We start from the raw sequence: 25115 nt of genomic DNA, 5'->3' as shown, positions 1-25115 counted from the left end.
CTCATACACACGCACACACACACATTGTTTTATTATTTTGTACAATAAGCCAAAATCAATGTTTATTTTCTACATCAATATCTGTAAGCCCTGTGAGATGAAATATCTTTCCACCATTTTTAAAACTGACTTAATGAGAAACACTCAAATCTTTAAAATGAAGTGAAACGTGAAACATGTAATGATTTTGTTGAGCCTGATCTCACGGGGCATTCATACGTAATACAACCATAAATCTTCCATCATTTTCATTCACGATGACGACCTGGGCAAAAAGAAAGCAAATCATTTCAAACAAATAAAAAACATCTCAATAAATCAATCGGCACCGGTGACGAAGCGGCTGGCGGTTTGCCGATGACGTCGAGCTCATTGAGAACATTTTTGGAGGCGGAGCGGTCTGAGATGATTAGTCCTGTCATCTGAACCAGGATGTGCTCTGTGCAAGAAACCCATTATTATGATTATTATATATGATGAGTTCACGTCTAGCCAGGTAGCTGACAGGAATGTACTCATAGGAATCCACAAAGTGGATTGCATTAACATAATAGGATTCATATATATATATATATATATATATATATATATATATATATATATATATACACACAATAAGCCAAACATCATACCCTTATTACTGTTCAGTAGTAAGGGTCCCTGTGAGGGACAAACCACTCCTTCTTTGGTCCATGTTCAGTAGTAAGGGTCCCTGTGAGGGACAAACCACTCCTTCTTTGGTCCATGTTCAGTAGTAAGGGTCCCTGTGAGGGACAAACCACTCCTTCTTTGGTCCATGTTCAGTAGTAAGGGTCCCTGTGAGGGACAAACCACTCCTTCTTTGGTCCATGTTCAGTAGTAAGGGTCCCTGTGAGGGACAAACCACTCCTTCTTTGGTCCATGTTCAGTAGTAAGGGTCCCTGTGAGGGACAAACCACTCCTTCTTTGGTCCATGTTCAGTAGTAAGGGTCCCTGTGAGGGACAAACCACTCCTTCTTTGGTCCATGTTCAGTCTGTTTCTTACCTTAAAGATGTTAAAGACCAGCAGTTGATTCACTTTATATAAAAGCAATAAGTGTTTTTCATGTTTTCAGTTCAGTTTTTCTTCCTCAGTGATAAAGTCCAGTCTGTGTTGTCTTGAACAAGTGACCTGAACATCTTGTGATGTGAGGAAAGTTGAGCATTACTGTCCAGTCTGGACTGTGAGCTGCAGCGAGTCCTGAGACACTGACTGTGTTTCTCTTTGTGAGGCGGAGCGGCTCGCGGCAGCACCGCTGCTCTGAGAACACAAACTACACAACAATAAATCACAAGCACGTACATAAATCACTTCAAAGTAAAAAGCAGTGTCGTTGTAAGGCATTTATTAGCACATTTGCAAAAAAAATGACGACGCTTTTAGTGTCTTGGTTGCTAACAAGTGTCTGAATGAGACTCCTTCAGTTTAGTGGCGGAGGTCACGTGACCTTATAGCCTCACCTCAGCTTTTTAATTCTTCTGATTGTGGTGTTCATTTGTGAAGATTATTTTGCTAAACCAATTCATAAATGTTTGTTTACCTCAGATTATTTCTGTAATAAATCCATAATCCATTAAAAAAAATGTGGCAATTCCTTTTCAACGGAGGCCGTTTGCTTCTAACTTCTTGGTTCACCTACGGGGAACAAAATAATCCATCCCTGCAGCGCTCGACAGTCATGGAGATGCAGTTATTGTCATCAGGTGACCCGAGCTCTAAAAATAGATCAGAACATGAGGGTCATGGGCTTTCAGGAGGTTCTGATTCAAATACAATTTATTAATTATGTAGTCTCATCATTATTAGACATGAAGAGACACTGCACAGATATTACTGCCCCACCTCTCTCTCTCTCTCTCTCTCTCTCTCTCTCTCTCTCTCTCTCTCTCTCTCTCTCTCTCTCTCTCTCTCTCTCACACACACACACACACACACACACACACGCACGCACACGCAGTGGGTGAGGTCTGGGCGTGTCAGGCTCCACCAGGAATGCAGTCGTGTGTGTTCCTCTCTCTCCGGGCAGACCGGTGTGTGTTCCTCTGTACTTTCAGTCTGACGGACGGAGACGTGATCGAGTCACGTGACGTCACGCCGACACGGACCGAGGCGCTCTGGACAGGAGAGCCGGTGCTGTCGGGGCAGAGGACGCGAGTGAAACGGGATGTGTGTCGCTTCTGGACCCCTGCAGGGTTCCTGACAAACTTTTGAGGACACCCCTCTGGACCGGCTCTCGGTGACGTCTCCGTCTGGTGGATTTTGAGTTTGAGCTCTTTCTAATTGAACAACCTTGCTCTGCTCCAGCTCTACTGGAAGGGCCACAGGAGGAGCGCAGGGCCACATTTGGTCTTCTGTTGGTTACAGTCAAATCAGTCTGCGTCTCTGGAGTTGAAGCTTCACGTCACACTTTCCTTCCGTTTCTCTGGAGTATGTGACGCATGTCAGGTGACAGTGGAGTTTGAGCTGCGCGGCCAGCAGAGTGAATGATCTCCGCTACAGAAGTTCATCTGACGCCTCAGCATGACATCTCCCCGCACCGCGTAGGAGTGGACCAGAGAGGTGAGCGAGCCGGGGACCCGCACACCGCGGGGACCCGCACACCGCGGGGGACCGCAGGGGTCAGGGGTCAGTTTTTAAATGTTGTTTCTTTCATCAGCACGAAGGGTAACAGTCTTCTCATGACGTCATGTAACTTTATTCCATCTATAAGGTCAACATTCAGAGCCACATTTAAAACACATTTTACTCCCACATTCAGTACGTTGTAGGTATTTATGAGAGAAATATACAAGAAGGCAGTCGGTCTCATGGAAACATCCACATCTGAGTTTAAATCATTTCTTTTATCAGCCTCCACCAGTCGTGTTCATCAGCTTAAGGCTACAAGTACTGGCCAATCAGAGGCAGAGGAGGGCTGGTCTTTGTGGAATGCAGCAGGATAAAAATCAATCAAACTGATTTAAATAACAGGTCGTGCAACTGCCGATGTCCGCAGACAAGAGGGCCGGTCAACATTTCCAAAGGTATTTTTTAAAGAATGTGCACACGTATGGTATTGTGCCAGTGGCTGAGAGCGCGTCTCATGGGTTACGGAGCAGAGGAGCTGTCAACGGGTTGATTACATGCAACCATACATTTTTGGTCATGTACAAGGTTGTTGTATCTAAATGTGCTTTAGAATACACATCATTAAAAAACGTCAAATTAAAAAGCAAACGAGCGGTTTGAGTGTCACCACGCCAGCGTCCCGTCATCAGCAGAGAGCTAGCTAACCGCGGCTAGCTAAGTTAGCTCAACGCGGCTAGCTAAGTTAGCTCACCGCGGCTAGCTAAGTTAGCTCACCGCGGCTAGCTAAGTTAGCTCACCGCGGCTAGCTAGCTCACGTGCCCTAAGACGCAGCGACACAAAAATATCAAGAAAATATCAAACTACAAAGTTTTGTGAGAGTAATATGCCTCTAACTAAATGAAATCCTGATTTCATAAAGTCATGCAGTGACACATGAGGGTAAGCACAATATTTAATATAATTTATAGCTCACTGTATTTTCATACTTTTATATTTTTTTATTCAAATTGGGAAGGTGGACATTTTTGGAGATTCATAAGTGAGCCAAAAGGTTGAAAACCTCCCACAGAATACTATTTTTAAATTATATTAAGCCAACAATTTGGATCACTTTTCTCTGAGCGGACCCAAAACCACATCGCTGTCCTCCAGCAATCGTTAGTGAACCGCCATCATGTTGGGAACATAACCCATACAGTTATATAACATCTTCTTCCCCCTCATCCACAGGTGTTTTCCAAAGCCTCTTTATTTACCATACCTCCACAGTTATAACATGCATGAAATACCTGAAAAACGTGAAACACGTGACACCAAAATCACTTCATAGGTTCTCCAGAATATCAGTGTTAGCGACCTCAGTTTGGTTCCTGTGTAAACTGTATATTTGTGAACAGTTTTTAAAGATGTCTTTGGTAGGAACCAATGAGCTTTGAGCTGAGCGTCATACAGGGTGGAGGGAGAGACGGACCAGCTCCTTGTGCTCTTGATGGGATTTGTCCGCCATTACTAAGCGTGCAGAGGGATTGCGTAACACAGACCTGGTTGGGGATGAGCTCACCAGGAGACACTGATGGGGACGTGTTGGTAGCATCAACACAGCACAACAAGCTCTTATCAAACATTTACTGACGCCCTCGTCCTTGAGTGAGTAGTGACTGCCCCGCCAGCCGGAGGGCTGCTGCTCTGTCACGGACTCTGACCTCTGACCTCCGCGCGGTGAGAGAAAACACTTTCCCTAAAGGGTTCGATGGCGTATTGATTGAACCCGGCGAACTCAGGTCCGATTGGAGCGTCAGGGTGGATACTAACCCTGTCATCGATCTAAACATGACATTACCAAACACACGTTGCTGATCGTGATTGGAGTCCTGCAGCAACGATTGATACGATTGAACACATTTACGTAACTGAGGGAAGGACACTGACTGTTAACAACACGCGTGTGGATAAACTAGCTTCTTTTCAAAGCCCACCACCCAGCTCGGCACCAGCTGTTATGGCGAGACTGAAGGTCACGTGATAACACGTGAACACGCTTAAAGCTCGGGCCGGTAATCTTCAGAAACATTATTGATATGTTTGTTGAAATGCTGATTACATCCCGACAGCAATCAATAGTTCTGAAGTCTGGTATTTGTGGCTGTCTCACAAGTGAAAAAAGTCCAACCATTTCATTCAACATGGATGTGATGAGGCTGAATGTGATGAGCTGGATGTGATGAGCTGGATGTGATGAGCTGGATGTGATGAGGCTGAATGTGATGAGGCTGGATGTGATGAGCTGGATGTGATGAGCTGGATGTGATGAGGCTGGATGTGATGAGCTGGATGTGATGAGCTGGATGTGATGAGCTGGATGTGATGAGGCTGGATGTGATGAGGCTGGATGTGATGAGCTGGATGTGATGAGCTGGATGTGATGAGCTGGATGTGATGAGCTGGATGTGATGAGGCTGATGTGATGAGGCTGAATGTGATGAGGTTGGATGTGATGAGGCTGGATGTGATGAGGCTGGATGTGATGAGCTGGATGTGATGAGGCTGGATGTGATGAGCTGGATGTGATGAGCTGGATGTGATGAGGCTGGATGTGATGAGGCTGAATGTGATGAGGCTGGATGTGATGAGGCTGGATGTGATGAGCTGGATGTGATGAGCTGGATGTGATGAGGCTGGATGTGATGAGGCTGGATGTGATGAGCTGGATGTGATGAGCTGGATGTGATGAGGCTGGATGTGATGAGGCTGAATGTGATGAGCTGGATGTGATGAGGCTGGATGTGATGAGGCTGGATGTGATGAGGCTGGATGTGATGAGCTGGATGTGATGAGCTGGATGTGATGAGCTGGATGTGATGAGCTGGATGTGATGAGGCTGGATGTGATGAGCTGGATGTGATGAGCTGGATGTGATGAGCTGGATGTGATGAGCTGGATGTGATGAATTACTAGACCTCAACCAGCTACAAACTGAAATGTTGCCCACACGTCAACGTTTCACTCAGAATAATGTATTAATATGAACAACACTGACAGGCTTTGTGCCTGATAATGAGCACTTAAAGCTGCACCGATCCTCATGTCATATTAGCATTAAATCAAATGTAATGTGAGCTCTTCAGAGCTCCAGAGCGTCTTTCAGCTTCTTGTTTTGGTCGTGCAGCTCTGTGCCTCTTGGTTTCAGCGGGTTTTCGTTGTGGAAAGTGAAAGGGAGCAGCAGCAAACAGCAGCCAGACACCGTTAGAGACCAGCTGGTGAGCAAAGTGTAAAGAGAGAGATGTTTTGACTCGAGGAGCAACTTGTGTTCATCGTGTGGATGCTAACACCCAATGGATCAAGCTAACACAATAGCATGATGAACTTCATATTGCCAAATTATGAGCTGTGACCCGGAAGTGGCCAACAAATACATGAATATAGGGTAAAGTCATATTTTACTTGTAATATATGTATTTTCCTAATGGGGCTTTCTGAATACTTCTTCTAGTGCAGTATCAGTTACAAGCACGGTGTCTTTTTAATTAAACTTGTCTTTATATGAAACGTACAGTTTCCGCTCGTTACACATGTAGATGTCGCTTTCTTTTCTTTTTTCTTTCCGGTGTTCTATCATAGACCAACAAAGCAGTAACACATATTCTATATGAACCTCTTAACTCATCTCACGTGTGTTCTCTGTATATTATACCTTTTGAAATGTTTAGATAGCCCTTGTGGTTGAGGAAATATTCTGTATTTAGTATGAAAATGCAAAAACATTCTGACTTAGTGAGAAAAGTGTCTTTGGCTCGAGCGGGGGTAAAGGAGTTGAATATTGATGTATGCATGCGTGAGTGGGCTGCAGTGTTTTGTAAGTAATGCTACATCTGAACTACTTAACCATTACAGCTCTGTGTTGCTGACGGGACCCAGCAGGGAACCGTTCAAAAGCCTTAAACAGTCCAGACCTGACTCCGGTTCACCCTCCAGCTGGCTCTTCCTGCTCAGGGTGTGTCTCTGCCTGTCAGTCGAGTCGTCGGGCTTCACAGAACCGGCCCGCCGCTCCTCCGCCTCCTGTCAGCTCAACTTTCACTGACTGACAGGGAGACGATCAGTGAGGAGCGCTCCCTGTTTGAACCGGATTGTAATCAGTGACGAGAGCAGAGAGGTCCAGCCGACCGCCTCTCATGTCAGAGAGTGAAGCAGACCAGAGAGGTGATGGTGAGGAGGGACACATCAGGTGCACCATGGCGCGTTGTGCAGCTGGTCCAGCCCGGTGGATGAGTCATGCTCACTGCATGTTCTCACTCACATAGGTGTGCTCTGCTGGAGAGGAGAATTGTGTCATTGTTACGTCAGTCGTGTAAGTTTGTGCTTTAAGATCTTTGCTCCTTTACTTTAACACATTTTGGCGTCATAAACCTCTGTGACATTAAATCAGCAACTCAATGCTGTCAGAATGATGTTGAAGAGTTCGCTAAGTATTGTGTAGTGTTGCCAGGTGTGTGTGTGTGTGTGTTTGTGTGCATGCCAATTGGCAGAAAAGGGGGCGTGGCAGTGAGAGTGGCCAAAACCAAAAGGTGCACCTCTTGAAATGGCTTCGAGCATCGCGGCCAAACTCACGCACCTTCTACTGGAGGACTCTGTTGGAGGCGTCTTTGCACTCAGAGGGTTTTTCTTCCTTGTTCATTGTGGCTTCGCTTTGCCTCCAATACTTATGTATTCCTTCATAACTCACGAGTCATGTCTTGTCGACACTTGTGGGAAGTGTGTGAATGCACGAACGTGGTCGCAGCTAACTCTTCTTTTGGATATAAACGCTCGACAGCCATAACTATTCATATCCATGTGGGCATGTTTTTTAGGAATAAAATATATGAATCATATATTCAAACAAACTCCTATGTGTCAAATCCTTCAGAATATAAATAGGACTGAGATTTATGTCAGAGTCTGAAAAAATATTTTAGTTGTTTTCTTTCCACTCGTCTGAAAGAAGACATGTTGAAGAAAAATAGACCAAAAATCTCAAAATTGATACAGGTACAGGTAAAATCTTTTTACCTGTAGGTGTCATGAAAGAACATATATGTACAAATGAACCTTTTGGAAACTGTGTGAAAATCCTCCCGCTCCCATTTTAAGTCCCAGCATGCCCCATTCAGACAACCTTTTGGCATAAAATACGTGATTTTGTCCATTTATGAACAGAACAACACAGTTTCTTGACTGAAACTTCTTCCTAACAGACCAAGACTTTGTGTTATTGTGATTTATGTTGCAGGTTCTGATTCTTTAGGTCCTAATCTTTCCATAAAGGTGTCTTATTGACGCTCCAGGAGGCTTTTTGGGGGAATCTGACTCATATCATGCTAGATGTTCATAGTTATGATCAAAATATCTTTTAAAAGTGATTTCTTTGCAGTTATACATTTTTTTCCCAAGACTTTGCTGAACAAATACATGCAACAAACACAAGTATTGTAATTAATTTGGGGTTCCTTTGACGACTCAACACAGAGAAAGGTCTGTTTCAAGGGGTTGAACACTAACCGTAATGGACTCGGTGTGTAGCGGCTTCCTGTCCCGGCGGCGTGCCGTGCAGCAGTAACACTCCATCGCTTGACTCTACGTGTGTTTCTCTCCAGTCAGCATCTGGTGACGCCCCGCTGGAGCCATGGCGTCCCGGGTGAAGCAGCCCGAGGGGCGTGGCCTGTCCTCTCTGTTTTCCTGCTGCTTCAAAGGGAGCGACCAGCCAGAGATCACGCACTGCCAAGATGACCCCAAGAGCATGGCCATGATGGAGCCCAGCCTGCCCATGCCCCCCGCGCAGGAGCTGGACTCCATGTTCGCTGAGCTGGTGGTGAGTCAGACCTCCTCTTCACGTTCATTCAGACCTCTTCTTCACGTTCATTCAGCAGCCTTCTGCTTGTGTTCCTCACTCTCCTCTCCATCCTTCTGTCTGCTGTCCCAGGATGAACTGGACCTGACAGGAGAGCACAGAGCTGCTATGTTTGCTTTGCCAGCAGAAAAGAAATGGCAACTCTACTGTAGTAAGAAACTGGTAAGGAACTACAAGTGCAGCCAACTTACCTGTGTTGGTAGTCCATGTTTTGTGAGCTCTATCGTAGCTGCTTTTCTTGGATATGGATATCGTTGTTGTGTCTGGAGGACGCGCTCCTCATGTGCACCGCAGATCGCTCAATCTCTAGTTTCAAGTCTTCTTCCATACAGCATGGTGTTCATTCAGTACATTATGCTCATTTTGAGTCACAGACCACAAAGCAGGGGACGCTTTAGGGCGGGGTTTAGTGTGATTGACAGGTCGTGCCGCTACCTACACAGCCTGCTACGTACACGGCGTCTCTACGTCACTCCTCCACATTACAGATATGATCACTTCTGTTCACTGGTTGCAAAAAAAAGCCAAGATGGAGACGGGGAAATGTCAGAACTACAGGCTTCATAACGGGAGCACTCAGGTCAAACGGTGACGTCATGATGACTGCGTCCACTTCTTACATCCAGCCTGCGGGCCGACCACAGAGAGCCTGCATTCACCCTCCCATGATGACATTAACACTTCAAACTAACACCATCAGACGAGGTGCGTCTCCCTTCAACATAAGTAGAGTAGATGAAAGAGGCTGCATCGTACACACAGGGGTCACAGGTCAGCTTCAGACCGTCCATCCAGGGAGACATTCACACTGTTGCTCTCGGTTTGGAGATTTGCATGAAGAACAGCAGATTTAAGGCTTCATGAAGTTGAAGAGATGATTGATCCCACACATATCCAGCGTGAGGCATACACCACACCTTCAACAGTCTCTGACTATATGCGTATCGGCTTCATCAACATGATGAACCATGACTGGAGTCCGTCACCATGTGTTTCAAATCACAAATCCTACAGTTATACATCCACACATTCCCAAGAAGGACGAGCAGGACGACACATCTCAGATACTGTTGTCTCATATCAGTGAGTATATCCATGTGTGTGTCTGTGTGTGTGTGTATTGCAGGAGGCAGAGGAGAATACAGGAGCCACCAGATGGCCGGAGTATTACATCGACCAGCTCAGGTCCATGGCCGCTGTGAGTCACTACTGTACATGCACGTGCAGCTCATGCTGCTATCAGTGACACTTTCTTTGTGAATTCATCGTCTGGTTACATCCTGCTGTTCTAAGTTCATTCACAGACACATTTATTATTTGATAATGTAGCTTTTTAGAGACACTTTTAATTACTTGTTACATGTTTTATTTGTATTTTGTCTCCACTCCTTGTGTATCAACAGGACATTGCAGATTTGATACAAGGGGCTTTAAGATGGATTACTTCTCATGATAGACATCGTCATACATATATAGATATATGTCAGCCTTTGAGTAATAACGTTATGTCATTGCAGTTCTCTGTACCTTCATGTCAGCTGATGCCACAGCGTGCACTGATGCTGCATACAAACCACAAACATCGAACTCTCTCCTCGCCTCTCCCTGAGTATATGACCTGCAGTGATGAGAGTTATTCAGTCTGACTCTTCTCTTCCAGAGGAAGACGCTGCTGGGACTGGAGGATGAGGAAGAGCAGGGAAGACATACAATCATTGATGGTCTGAAGACAGCGCTGAGGACGCAGCCAATGAGGTGAAGCTCCAGGTCCAACACGCTGTTGGGACATTTAGAGATTTCTCTGAGCTTCATTTCCTTCCTCTGTCCTGACCCAGAGAATAACTTCGACCCTGTGACCTTCTGACCCCCCACCAGGTTTGTGACACGGTTCATTGATCTGGATGGCCTGTCCTGCATCCTGAACTTCCTCAAGTCAATGGACTACGAGACCAGCAACTCTCAGGTGCACACCTCTCTGATCGGCTGCATCAAAGCTCTGATGAACAACTCGCAGGGCCGAGCTCATGTGCTGGCTCACTGCGAGAGCATCAACATCATCGCACAAAGCCTCACCACCGAGAGCATCAAAACCAAGGTACCGCTTTAGACTTCAGACGTCTTTACCTGGAGAGGACAGTGGACTCCTCCTCTATGTGTCCCACTATGAAGCTAATGATGGAAACACAAGAAGAGAGAATGAAGCTCCACAACACTGCTGATGAATTGTAGCTGAAGTACAGTCACTACAAACAACACACAGGAACACACACAGGAACACACACACTGGAACACACACAGGAACACACTGGAACACACACAGGAACACACACACTAGAACACACACTGGAACATACACAAGAACACACACTGGAACACACACACTGGAATACACACTAGAACACACACTGGAACACACACACAGGAACACACACAGAAAGACACACACATGAACACACACAGAAAGACACACTGGAACACACACAGGAACACACACTGGAACACACACACAGGAACACACACAGAAAGACACACACATGAACACACACAGAAAGACACACTGGAACACACACAGGAACACACACTGGAACACACACACAGGAACACACACAGAAAGACACACACTGGAACACACACAGGAACACACACTGGAACACACACACAGGAACACGCACACACTGGAACACACACTGGAACACACACACTGGAACACACACACAGGAACACACACAGGAACACACACTGGAACACACACACAGGAACACGCACACACTGGAACACACACTGGAACACACACACTGGAACACACACACAGGAACACACACTGGAACACACACTGGACCACACACACAGGAACACACACTGGAACACACACAGGAACACACACACAGGAACACACACACACAGGAACACACACTGGAACACACACAGGAACACACACACAGGAACACACACACACAGGAACACACACTGGAACACACACACAGGAACACACACACACAGGAACACACACTGGAACACACACAGGACTACGGATAACAGGGACAAGGGAGCAAGGGGACAAGGGAGCAAGGGGACAAGGAAGCAAGGAAGCAAGGGGGCAAGGGGGCAAGCCGCTGTGGCATGCTTCTCGTGGCCTTGTGGTTTTGTGCACCGTGGTCATGTTTTGGTGATTGTTTACCGACCTGAGTGGAAAACTCCTGGAGGTCACGCTTCAAAACCACCCTGTGCCAGTAAACAACCCCGACCTTCCTCCTCCGCTCCTCTTCCTCTCCCGGCAGGTCGCGGTGCTGGAGATCCTCGGGGCCGTGTGTCTGGTGCCGGGCGGCCACAAGAAAGTACTAGAGGCCATGCTGCACTACCAGAAGTTTGCCTCGGAGAGAACTCGCTTCCAGGTGCGTTTGCCTCGTCTGCGTGTGCCTCTCTTCATCTTCTGCTCCAGGCCAGTGAGGAGTCAAGGAGTCAAGGAGTCAAGGAGTCAAGGATCCTCCATGTCCTCTCGCAGCTCAGGGGTGATCTTGTAGCCCGTGTGGCGCTCTGTCCTGCAGTGAGCGATGGAGCCATCCTCCTCCTCTCTCTACCAGGGCCCCAGACAGCCAGGAGCATGCTGGGTAGTGGAGTCGCCTCATGTGCTAGCTGGGTTAGCTTAGCTCCATGTGGGCTCTCCTCCCTCTAGTTGTTGCTATTCCTTACTATTGAGAGGCACTCCTCGTAATGGTAGAACATTCCTTATACTACTGGGCGACTCAGGGGCTCGGCGGTTCTATTCCCTGCTCCACTAGTCCATGTCGATGTGTCCTTGAGCAAGACACTTGACCCTAAAGTGGCTCCCCTAGCTGTGCCTATGGAGTATGAATGGTTGATGATACTGATGAGGCTCCTTCACGGTGGCTCCTCCCTTCAGGGTGTGAATGGGTGAATGATGTCATGTAGTGTTGAAGCGCTCTGAGTGCTCAGAAGACTAGAAAAGTGCTTTACAAGTACAGGTCCACTTACCGTTCCTTGTGTTCTGTGGGCAGACCCTGATGATGGACCTGGATCGATCCACCGGCCGCTACAGAGACGAGGTGAACCTGAAGACTGCCGTCATGTCCTTCACCAACGCCGTGCTGAGCCAGGGAGCCGGAGAGGTGAGCGCTGAGGCAGCACTGCCTCTTCTGATGCTTAAGTCATTCCTAGTGTCAGTACCGTATCTCTAAATGATGTTTCTGTATGTTTGCCTCTGTCTGAACTCTCGTTGTCATCTTTCTACCCGTCCTGTTTTTACATATCGTCTGCCAAGAGCAGCACGACGATCGTATTTTAGGATCGCAGGATATGCTGATGACATTATTGTCTTCCTTCCTGTCGGGGAATTAACACCACACGGCATCGTTTTGTGTGTGTGTGTGTGTGTGTGTGTGTGTGTGTGTGTTTTCAGACCAGCCTGGAGTTCCGCATCCATTTGCGTTATGAGTTCCTGATGTTGGGCATTCAGCCGGTCATCGACAAGCTGTACTCCAACGACAACGAGACCCTGAACAGGTAGCGGTCGCTGCACCAACGGGTGCTAGCATTGAGCTAGCATGAGCTAGCACACAGGGAGCACCTCGGTCGCGGGTGAATTGCTTTCTGAGTTTGGTTGTTGTTGTTTGCAGACATCTGGACTTCTTTGAGATGTTGAGGAATGAAGATGAGCTTCAGATGTCCAAACGGTTCGATGCTGTGAGTCCAGCTTTATATCGTTTTTTATATATTACATCCAGAAAACAGCTGAGAGACAAGATCTTTAACATGAAAATACAGAACAATAAACATCTTTAGATCTGACGCACCACAATAGGAATTTCATAGATTATTAGAAAACTAAGTAACAGATTGAAACAAGTTTTACAATCATTCACTTTTTCTTTCAGTGTTTTTGTGATTTATAACACTTTAGTTTGATTTACTCTTTTCTGTGTTTACTCTTGTGTTTTTACTTCATTTTGTTCTCTTTGTGTTTTAAATGTGTTCTGTTTTATTGTTAAGTATTTTGGAAATCTGCTTGACAAACAAAAAGCTCATGATCAGTATTCTAAGCATGACAGAGAAGTGTTTCCTCGTGTTACTTCAGAATAAAACACCTCTAGCAGCTCATTATATTTCATTTGGACCATTGAAAGGTGAAGTGTGTCAGACGTGTGAAGCCTGATGTCTCCCGTTTCAGGTCCATGTAGAAACTAAGAGTGCCAGCCAGATGTTTGAGCTGATCAAGAAGCACCTGAGCCACACGGCGGCGTTCCCTCACCTGCTGTCGGCGCTGCAGCACTGTCTCCTGATGCCATGTAAGACCTCCTGCCTGCTCTCTCGTGCTCTGTGACCTCCATGGACTGACCCCTGACATGTGTGTCTGCAGTCAAGCAGAGCAGCACCACGCTGCACTTCTGGGTGCTGCTGGACCGGATCATCCAGCAGCTAGTCCTGCAGACGGACCAGGGGGAGGACCCCGACCGGGCTCCTCTGGACGACTTCAACGTCAAGAAGATTGTACGCATGTAAGTTTCTGGGGTTCTGACTTTGGGGCTGGAGCCGAACCGGCCTCCTGAGATAGAAGCGAGGAACGTTATTGGACGAAACGATCGACTCTGACCGTCAAACAATAGATTATTTAATTATTCTCAAAATCTAAAGTCTGATTCATATGGAGTTATATTTCTAATTCATTCATTAATCTTTGATAGATGAACCAAACCAAATCATGTTTGAAAACCGTGTCTGTGTGTCTGTGTGTGTTTGTGTGTGTGTGTGTGTGTGTGTGTGTGTGTAGGCTCGTCAAGGAGAGCGAGGTCAAACAATGGAAAGAACAAGCTGATCAAATGAGGAAAGGTAAACACACACATGCACTAAATATGAATAATAAATAAAAACTCTGCATCTTGTTCCTGAAATAAAGTTCCTGCTGGACTCGTCTTTAGGTTCTTCAGGTCTCAAAAGAATAATAATAATGAACAATACAATAATCTCTCTGTTATTGGCAAATCACATCATAACATATCATTACAGGAAATAATAATAGTGAGGTGATGGTTTAATAATAAAGAGGTAATAATTAGATAATACCCAGCACGTAATAACCAGGTTCCTTGCTCCGAACAAAGGTCATTTTCAGGTAATATAGATTAAATTGAACTAACATATAATAAGTGTGTAAGTAGCATATTATAATATTTAAATGATGTAACAACATCCCCGTTAGTTTCAAGGTGTTTGTTAAAATGCTAAACTAGTTGTTTTAAATGGGTTTCATTATATTAAACCAACCAAGAGGTATAACGGAGGGTCCGCTCACGTGTGACCCCGTCATGACCCCGTCATGACCCCGTCATGACCCCGTCATGACCCGGTTACCTCACGTTCAGTCTGATGTTACACAGACAAACCAAACTGCTCCTGTGTTATCACTGCACAGTGAGAAGTGAGACCATTTACATTTAGTGTTTTATTCAACCTGCATGTCTCCGACTGGACCAGTGGTCAGTTTGTGCTTTGCTTTGATGCTCCTCTGCAGAGCATCACAACCTGCAGCAGCGCTTTGAGAAGAAGGAGCGGGAGTGCGAGGCCAAGAACAAGGAGAAGGAGGACATCATGGAGATGCTGAACATGCTGAAGGACAAGCTGGAGCGAGAGAGCCGCGACCACAAGCTCGCTCAGCTGCGAGTGGGAGAGCTGACGGCTCGGCTGCAGCAGCTCAGCTCCGTACGTTACTGCCACGCCTCCACGGTGACGTCGCTCACCTGGTCACCTGGTCACCTGGTCACCTGGTCACCAGGTCATCAGGTCATCTGGTCACCTGGTCATCAGGTCATCTGGTCATCTGGTCATCAGGTCATCTGGTCACCTGGTCATCAGGTCATCTGGTCACCTGGTCATCTGGTCATCAGGTCACCTAGTCATCAGGTCACCAGGTCACCTGGTCATCAGGTCATCAGGTCACCTGGTCACCTGGTCACCTGGTCATCAGGTCATCAGGTCACCTGGTCACCTGGTCACCTGGTCATCAGGTCATCAGGTCACCTGGTCACCTGGTCATCAGGTCATCAGGTCACCAGGTCACCTGGTCATCAGGTCATCTGGTCACCTGGTCATCAGGTCATCTGGTCATCTGGTCACCTGGTCACCAGGTCACCTGGTCATCAGGTCATCTGGTCACCTGGTCATCTGGTCATCTGGTCACCTGGTCATCTGGTCACCTGGTCACCAGGTCACCTGGTCATCAGGTCATCAGGTCACCTGGTCACCTGGTCATCAGGTCATCTGGTCATCAGGTCACCTGGTCACCTGGTCATCAGGTCATCTGGTCATCAGGTCACCTGGTCACCTGGTCATCAGGTCATCAAGTCATCTGGTCACCTGGTCATCAGGTCACCTGGTCACCTGGTAGTCAGGTCATCTGGTCACCTGGTCACCTGGTCGTCAGGTCATCAAGTCATCTGGTCACCTGGTCATCAGGTCACCTGGTCACCTGGTCATCAGGTCACCTGGTCACCTGGTCATCAGGTCACCTAGTCATCAGGTCACCTAGTCATCAGGTCATCTGGTCACCAGGTCATCAGGTCACCTGGTCATCAGGTCACCTAGTCATCAGGTCATCAGGTCATCAGGTCACCTGGTCACCCGGTCGTCAGGTCATCTGGTCATCTGGTCACCAGGTCACCAGGTCACCTGGTCACCTGGTCACCTGGTCACCTGGTCGTCAGGTCATCAGGTCATCCCGGATGCCTTTCTGTTGTCTTGTCAGACGTCCAGTGTTCCAGGAGGACCTCCCCTGTCTTCTGGCGCTCCCGTCCCTCCTGGCCTCGTCCCGGCCGGCTCTTCTCCTTCTCTTCCTCCTCCTCCTCCTCCTCCTCCTCCTCCGCCACCTCCGCCTCCAGGAGGCCCACCCCCTTTCGGCCTGGCCCCGCCTCCTCCTCCACCCGGCGCTCCACCGGCCTCTGTCCAGAAGAAGAAGAACATTCCTCAGCCCTCCAACCCTCTGAAGTCCTTCAACTGGAGCAAACTGCCCGAGGTACCGTGCTGCTCCTGCTACAGTCACTACTGCTGTTCCTGGTGGAGCTGCGCTCCAAACTGCAGTGTTGGGGTCGTTTCTGAGGTTCACTTAGAGATGTGGTTCATAAGCAGCAGAAGCACTTGGTTAGGTTTATTGTGGTCTAGGTTTCTTACGTAAAATAAGTAACCTGCATTTGCAACAACGTGAGTTATGAAACATAGAAAAGCTCAAATAAGTGCACATTGAACTTCAGTCTCCTGGTGAAGGTCTGATCCATGAACACCTCGGCCTCCTGCTCTTTACACAACGTCACCAGACAGTTATTGTAACTCTCATGCTGACGAGGATGCTTCACATCCAGGTACAGGCGCCTCGGCGCGTCTGCATCCTGGTGTGTTTTCCTCCGTCTGCACCACGGAGCTCCACCACGCCAGTGATGTCCCTTCATCACCATGAACACACACACAAGCTTGTTTGGTCCCATACACACAGACACACATATACACAGCACCAAACGAGGATGAATCGTCTCTGAAAATAGTCCCCAACAAAAGACACAATGTCCCTGTTTGTAGTGACTACAGTGAGCAGCTGTTCCACAAACCTTTTCAACTCCACCAGGTGGAAACTGTGTGGACTGTTGCACCGCTCCACTGCTAAGGCGATCCTGGATATTCAATATTAAAAAGTTTTATCCGCAGCTGTCTGCATTGGTCCTGAATGATGTCTCTAGCGGAAACGTCACCTACAAATAGAGCATTTGCAGATCAGTTACTGAAGAAAATGTGTGTTTGTCCCTCATGTCTCTGAACGGAGAAACTGAAGACAGAGAACTTGATGAGTTGAAGTGAATTGCTAATATAGATAATATAGAGTCCATTCATCTGGTCGGACGCTCACTACACAATCATTTCATCTTCACTTCATTGTCAGAACCAGACAGAAGGAACCATCTGGAGCGAGATCGACGACCTCAAGGTGTTTAAAGTTCTGGACCTAGAGGAGCTGCAGAGGACCTTCTCAGCCTACCAGAAGACACAGGTACCTTACACAACATAACATGCCCACATGCACCGCTGTATCCATCCACCTATTCATGTAGTTCTAATAATTGTGTCACAGACGCTGCTTATTCACTAATGAAGCGGTTATATATGTGTTGATTTTGTTGCTATGTTTTAAAACCGTTATCTCAAGATATTGACATCGTCATGAATGAATGAATGAACTGTCTTGTATTGTTCTGCATTGGGTTTCATTCCTTCACGTGTCTGTGTGTCAGCAGAAGGACGCTGAGGACGAGCAGGCCGCTGTGAAGAAGGTCAAGGAGCTGTCGGTGATCGATGGCCGCCGGGCGCAGAACTGTAACATTCTGCTCTCACGGTCAGTGTGTGTGTGTGTGTGTGTGAGAGGGTGATGAATGGATGAATGAAGCCCCTGTAGGAATGGATGCTAGACATTAGCTCTGCTCATAGAGGCTCGTTTCTCGTGTCTTTGTGATGCTACGACAGGAAGTCGCCAAAGTCTGAAGACGTTCATGTTCCTGATGGACATCCCGTGCATGTAGCTCCTCCCATCAGTGTGTGAGCGGGTGAATGATGACACGTAGTGTTGAAGCGCTTTGAGTGGTCAGAAGACTAGAAAAGGAGGATTTGGTATCGGTGTGAGTTTAAGTGTTTTAGTTGTACAGTAACAGGTCGTCTCACTGCGGCTCCTCTGATCTCAGACCAGTGTGATTGTTCTTCACACAACAGGAGAAAACTAAGTAGTGTTTCACTTGGACAGGTGTGAGTAGAAGACCTGAGGGACATTTTATTTTCTCGTGATTTATTTTTGTTGTAGAACCTTTTGAATTGTTGTTGTAGTACTCCTTTATTCCACAAGGGGAGCCCCACTACTGCAGTGTGAACAGGGAACAAAGCACTGGTTTCCTTCTAGCTGGGTCAGTTAGCAGGACCTGCTAACACACAACACATGTGTTTAGAGTGCGTGGAGGAATTCAAATGTTTGTGCACCTGTTTCCATCGATGAAAACATGATGATGAAGTAGCCCAGAACAATTATCCTGCACTGACATTCAGGCATTTTGAACCATTTCCTTCCCGTGGAAGTAGAGTCCTCACAGAGCCACGACAGCAGAGCCTCCATCCTCCACCCTTAAAGCTGAACTGACTCCTCTCTGAGAGATGTTGCGTTTGCTCAAGGGAACCTGTATCGCAGCGCTTTAGGACTCATCTGAACTCTGTCTAACAACGTGAATGCACTTCAGGCTGCGGCTGACCAATGAGGAGATCCGCCACGGCGTCCTGTCCGTGGATGAGCAGGAGGACTTACCTAAAGACATGCTGGAGCAGGTGCCAAACACACACTCAAAGTAACACAACGTGTTGTATAAAACTACATGTACCGCCATTTAAGCAGCAGGTTTGGGGATACAGTTCAAAAAGAGAACGTATGCACATTTTTATAGTGTGTGTGTGTCCGTTTGTGTGTGTCCGTTTGTGTGTGTCCGTTTGTGTGAAGCTTCTGAAGTTCGTTCCTGAGAAGAGCGACATGGAGCTGTTGGGAGAACACAAGCACGAGCTGGAACGCATGGCCAAAGCAGACCGCTTCCTGTATGACATGAGCAGGTACACACACACACACACACACACACACACACACACACACACACACACACACACACACACACACACACACACACACACAGGAATTGCATCATATGCAATTATGCATATTGCCAATAGGCATGGTTTGAACATTAGCATTAGCATTAGCTCTGCTCAGGCTGTCCTGTGCGGCCCGGTGGAGGCAGCGTAGCTACGGAGCGAGGCTAACGTCTCTTGGGGCCGACGTCGTAACTCTTGTCCCACTTCGGGGCTAAAGGTCCGTCGGCCTCTCGCCTCGCGCTCTGCTGTGAAGGATCACATTCACAAGTAGCAGGAAACTACTGTACGTTCACTAGAAATCCTCATCAGCGCTAACTGTGTTCGCTCGAGCTCGTTCACGCGCTCGGCAGTCTGTGACCTCACAGCTGGAGCTCCCTTAATCCTACGCACGGATATAAATACTTAAAAAACGTAACACAAGCGCGTAGGGATGTACATCCAGTGATAGAAGAGCCACAGTTCCTCTCATGGAACAGTGACGATGTGCTGTCTCCTCTGTGGCTCCAGCATCAACCACTACCAGCAGAGACTGCACTCGCTCTACTTCAAGAAGAAGTTTGCTGAACGAGTGGCCGACGTCAAACCTAAAATCAAAGGTAGGCTACTCCCAAAGAGTATTTATCTTCATCTGAAGACTGATGTGCGTCTTTAAATTCTGTTGTACCAGCTGTTTTTGAAGATGTTGCATTCTGGGCCGTGCATCCTGTGCGTGTATGTGACTCTGCCTCCTCGCCTCTCGGCCTCAGCTGTGACTCTGGCGTCCAGGGAGCTGGTGCGCAGCGGCATGCTGCGGCAGCTCCTGGAGGTGGTGCTGGCTCTGGGGAACTACATGAACAAAGGCCAGCGGGGGAACGCCTACGGGTTCAAAGTGTCCAGCCTCAACAAGATCGCAGACACCAAGTCCAGCATCGACAGGTACGCTTCACGACGCCGCTTCATTTCTACAGCCGCAGGGGAAACGGAGGAAATGATACCGGAGCCTGGTGTTCATAAACTGCTCATAACACTGTGTAATCATAATAATAAAAACTCATACATGTCCATCGCGCTTTATAACACCAATCATAAGACATTATGAAGCATTTTATAATGACTTACGAGGTCAAGTATCATAATTCTTCATGTGTCCTGGTCCCTCACTGACACAGGGATCGCTAGAATCTTTCCATAATGCATTATAATACATTTGGGTGATACAGTTCCTGATGTATAGGATGATATAATACGTTACAAGCTGATTTAAAAACAACAACCTTGAGAGACTCACTTGCCTGAAACGATAGAAAACACCTGAAACAGCTCTACCTGTAAGTGAGGGAGCAGCAAGGAGAACTGTATCTTATAACTCATGTTTAAATGCTTTATAATGTTTAATAAAGCCTCATGCATGTTCATGAGTGTGCATAACTAGAATCATACAGTGCTATAAGCAGAACAATACACATTAGATGTGTCTCATAACATTATCAACATCGGCATTATTATTAACGTTATCCATGTTTTCCCTACCAGTCAAATGGCCGGTGTGAGTCTTTGTGAGTTGATGAGGAGCGATGCTTGTTGTGTGTCTGTAGAAACGTCACCCTGCTGCACTACATGATCACCGTCCTGGAGAAGAAGTTCCCCACGGTGCCAGCCTTCAGCAAAGAGCTGCAGAATGTGCCAGAAGCGGCCAAAGTCAGGTAGGAACGAGCGTCTCATGTTGTTGAGGTGAATCATGTGGAATCAGGTCAGAGCCATCCTGTGAGGCTCCCTGTCACAGCAGGACTTGTGGAAGCTGCTTCCTGATACTGTTGACACCCCAACAAATAGCTCCACGTTCTGACTCCACCTCGGACCACAAACGTCCCAAACATGTCATGTTCCTCATGTCCACCCTCCCATGTGTCTCTCCAGTATGACGGAGTTGGAGAAGGACATCGGCAGCCTGAGGTCTGGCCTGAAGAGTGTTGAGGCGGTGAGCGAGCTCAGAGCCTTTTCTTTAATGTTTGATCGCCCAGCGACCTGAAAAGCATCGAAGCAACAGACGCATCCTGTTGACGCGTGTGATGAGTCGCTGTGTGCTCGTCCCTCTGCAGGAGCTGCAGTACCAGCGGGGTCAGTCCCCTCAGGGGCCTCAGGATAAGTTCGTCCCCGTGGTCAGTCAGTTTGTCACCATGGCCTCCGTCAGCTTCTCGGATGTAGAGGAGTCGCTCAGCGAGGCCAAAGAGGTGGTGAGTAAAACCGACCATCGTCCTGTCCCGTTTCCAACAAGGGATTCTGCTCAGCAAGGCCACCTGATGAATATCACACACTGAGTAAGATGCACGTTATGGTTCTGATGGTAACGACCAAACTAATGTCACGGGTCCCAGACGGGGCTAGAGAATGAAGGACCTCAGTCAGAAGCTGTTTCGCTGCCTACAGGACGATTACTCCGTCTCTTCTTTCCTACAGCCTCCATGTTGGAACCAGCCTGATTCACAGCTGTGATCACCGCCACGATCACTCGTTCACATTCTGCGTTAGTTTGTTTGCCCTAAAGTGTTCTGTGACCAAATGATCACCTTCATCCTCCATGTCTCCTGTCTGTCCAAGTTCGTTAAGGCCCTGAAACACTTTGGAGAAGACTCGTCCAAACTGCAGCCGGACGCCTTCTTTGGGATCTTCGACACTTTCCTCACGGCTTTCTCAGAGGCCGTACTGGACAACGAAAGGACGGCCCGACGCAAGGAGGAGGAGGAGAAGAGGGCCCTCTTGGAGGCACAGGTGAGGAGACATCGTCAGAGAGAGATGTAGTGAGTTCTGATAGGATGCCAAATGTATTTGAACGGTCCTTACCTGGAGTCTGGAACATACCGGTGAGAGACAAGTCACTGACATGGCCGACCCACTCTGCATGCCCATGTACTGATGAGCTCCTCCTTCATAGATCAGTAGAGTATGTCCATCCGTCCTGACTTCTCTCTCCTCTCGTCCAGCTGAAGAAAGACCGGGAACAGAAGGCCAAGAAGGCCAAAGCCACCGAGGAGGACGGGGGCGGTGAGTTCGATGACCTGGTGTCCGCTCTGCGCTCCGGAGAGGTGTTCGAAATGGACATGTCCAAAATGAACCGCAGGAAACAGCGGAGACATAACTTGGTCGACGGCGGCCGGGAGAGACCCGGGACAGAAGTGCACCAGCAGGAGGACTAAGATGTGTTGTGTCGCTGCAACCGACCACCGCAGACCCTAAAACTACAATTACCCTCTGTAGAATGTGTCTGACGTCATGAATGTATTTTAATGCACCTGAAGCCAAAAGTAACAGACACATGTCTCATGAGTCCATCATGATGGTCTGATTATTATATCCTTGTATATTTGCCCAGTTGCACAGCTCTGAAACTGTTTATTCTCTAAAACATACACTGATCAATGTGCTGATCAAGTAAATGAATGGATGAATCAGTAACTGTGAACAATATACAATGAAATTGTTACTCCATCCTTTTTTTTAACGCCAGTTTGTAAATATCTACAATTATATCCTGCAATAGGGACATTTATAAAGATGCGTGTTTTACTCTGGGGTTTTGATTGCATTACTTACAAAAAGATAATTATGGATGTTCTTCTCTGACCAGGGATCAGTATTATCATGACACGGGTACGCAGTCGAGGGGAAATGATGAGGTGTAGTATTTATAGCACGGCGGTAGCAGCCTGAGCTCGTCCACACACACCGGACCGGCATCAGGAAACAATGGTGGCATTGTTGGTTTCTGCAAACCACGGAGACGTTGAATGAGGACTTCTTTTTCCTGAATATGGACCTTTTTGCATTCAGGCAGAGTGAGTGACGTGTCACAGCAGACTATGCGTAAAGCTGGTGACGTAACGGGAGAGGAGTGAGGTTAGTGGTGTAATCACTAATAACGAGGATAAAGAGTGCAATAGTTGGCCAGTGTGTTTGGTCATTGATCAACTGAACAGAGGAGATGGAGGACCACGACGGCATCAGCCTTCATCTAGTAAGATGATAGAAGGTGTGATGCTTCTTAATTATGACGGTTCTTGTTTGTTCAACAAGAAATAAATACATACAAACTTGTCAATTAGAATCCAAACAATCAGTCGATTGCATTGAATCTGTTGATAGGATCTTGTTTTCAATCCCTCCGCAGGTGAAACAGCCGTGATGTGTTGGTTCCTTTCTTCTGCTGTGGTTGAGGTGACTTGGTAAAGACTTTTGGGATATGAGTGTTTGTTTGGATACAGATCAAATGTTTTGTAAATGTTGTGATTTTTTTTATGTTTTGTTGCTGCTTATTTTAACAATGAGTTGATGTCCTGGTTTGAGAACTCTATGAAGGTTCTATGTTGCAGAACCAGGTTCTCAGACGACAAGAAACAAAATGATTTTAGTACCATAGGTAATGTGTTGAGCTTGGTGAGGAGATCTTTCTTTAACCTGCTGAGTCACCAAAGTCCCTGTAATATAATTATTAGCCTGCTAGCTTTATTTAAATAAAGATATATGTGCTGAAAACATTGTGGCCATTTCATGTCTCTTTGTATTTATTTAGTTTCTCTTTGTGGTCATTTTGTGTTTCTGTAATTGTGTTGGTCTTTTTTTAGCTTTGAGGTTTTTACCCCGTCTCATAGTTATGAGTCTCTTTGCAGCTGCTTTGCGTCTATTTGAAGTTGTTTTATGTTTCTAAATGTCATACATTAAGTGACATTAAGTCCACACTTTGGTCCCTGTTCCTGGACCCGTTGGCCCATCCAGGTATCTATCCACAAGGATTAGACCCAGTTTGCATTGTTTTGATTTTTAGATTGGTTTTAATCTATGGCAGACTAGGCACAAGAAATGCATTGTTAAAACAACACGGGACGTGTTTGTTTGCACATTGAGCTGAGGAAGTGAAATCCCATCACAAGAGGTTAGTCAGCATGTGGAGACGACGTGTGAACGGATGAACTTAGAGCGGTCCACTCGTGATTGGATTACCCGAGCTGCATGTAAATACCAGGTCTGAACAGGGCCGAGGTCTCTTTTTAAACAAGGCGAGGGCAAACAGTTTAAAAGGGAGGACTCCCATGCGGCCCAGCAACCGAAAACACCGAATAGAGAAACTCAGATTACAACGTGGAGGACTGTGACGTCTGGTGTGTAGATGGTGTAACACTGATCCATCTTCAAGGCGGCATGTATCCAACTCTGTGTTGAGAATGTGGCCTTTCAGTTGAATGGCCTCTTTAGTTGAAACTGGCTCTCAACACACACGTTCCTTTATCTGGGACCATTTACATAACAGCGTGACATTTCTATTCAGAGACCTCAGAAGTTCAAGTTGCTTTTTCCCGAGGAATCAGTGTTTCCAAATTGTCCAAATCTGTCCAAAGTGAGTTTTGTATTGTTGTATGCACTGTTCAGACTCTTAGATTGAATGGAGATATTCAATAGTGCTAATTATGTCTGTTCAAAATGTGACATTTCTGATGTCAGCAAAAGTGGGACAACGATCTACACTGAGTTTTCTTCTTTATCATGTTCTTTTCTTTCTTTAAATTAGACTTAAACTGTGGTAGAACAGGGATGTTAAAAGCAATAATACTGTAGACATTTCGCCATTGCTGTAAACCCATATGGAGTGTCTCTTGATTTGTTTGTAAAAGATGCGCCAGACACAACTCTGGCTCTGGGATGCAGGCCGGACAGAAGACGTGCGGGGCCGCTGCTGAGCTGCAGGACGGGCCGACCCAACCGGAAGCTGTTCGAGACGCAGCTGCGTGTTTGGTTTGGCGCTGCTGAGCCCAAACAGCGCGCACTCACGTGACCCAAACAAGTTTCCACTGAACCCAACACGACGATGACGTAGTCGTATAGGCTCCGCCCCCCAGTGCTTCTTCAAGGGGGAAGCTGCAGGATAATGTCTGATGTTCACTCGGAACTGTGTGATTACATATGAATAAATACATCGGTTACGCGTGTGTAAGAAGCCAA

At 46.9% G+C, this 25115-nt stretch overlaps 1 protein-coding gene across 3 annotated transcripts; it reads left to right on the top strand.

Moving 5' to 3' along the window:
* Window positions 1–2543: 2543 nt before the first annotated feature.
* LOC137798595 (disheveled-associated activator of morphogenesis 1-like) lies at window positions 2544–23613 on the top strand. 3 transcript variants are annotated; one of them, XM_068595462.1, is made up of 26 exons: window positions 2544–2578; window positions 8218–8432; window positions 8544–8633; window positions 9598–9669; window positions 10132–10226; window positions 10347–10566; window positions 11750–11863; window positions 12488–12598; window positions 12889–12992; window positions 13106–13172; window positions 13657–13774; window positions 13846–13984; window positions 14257–14315; window positions 14998–15185; window positions 16228–16494; window positions 17410–17517; window positions 17759–17859; window positions 18746–18830; window positions 19000–19106; window positions 19653–19741; window positions 19892–20060; window positions 20720–20827; window positions 21042–21102; window positions 21224–21358; window positions 21723–21893; window positions 22106–23613. In XM_068595462.1, exons 2-26 carry the CDS (start codon window positions 8247–8249, stop codon window positions 22316–22318), a joined length of 3177 nt encoding a protein of 1058 aa, XP_068451563.1. In that variant the 5' UTR covers window positions 2544–2578; window positions 8218–8246; the 3' UTR covers window positions 22319–23613. The 3 variants fall into 3 exon arrangements, with proteins under 3 accessions (XP_068451563.1, XP_068451564.1, XP_068451562.1); XM_068595463.1 differs by lacking the exon at window positions 2544–2578 and adding an exon at window positions 2918–3042 and having other exon boundaries at window positions 17762–17859; XM_068595461.1 differs by lacking the exon at window positions 2544–2578 and adding an exon at window positions 2918–3042.
* The last annotated feature ends 1502 nt before the right edge of the window (window positions 23614–25115 follow it).

The sequence above is a fragment of the Clinocottus analis genome, unplaced genomic scaffold (assembly GCF_023055335.1).
Source record: "Clinocottus analis isolate CAN_PGR_092001 unplaced genomic scaffold, fCliAna1.0.p SCAF_30, whole genome shotgun sequence".
In the NCBI taxonomy this organism is placed as follows: domain Eukaryota; kingdom Metazoa; phylum Chordata; class Actinopteri; order Perciformes; family Cottidae; genus Clinocottus; species Clinocottus analis.
The sequence above is the reverse complement of the archived record's forward strand: the minus strand, read 5'-3'. Positions and strand labels throughout refer to the sequence as shown.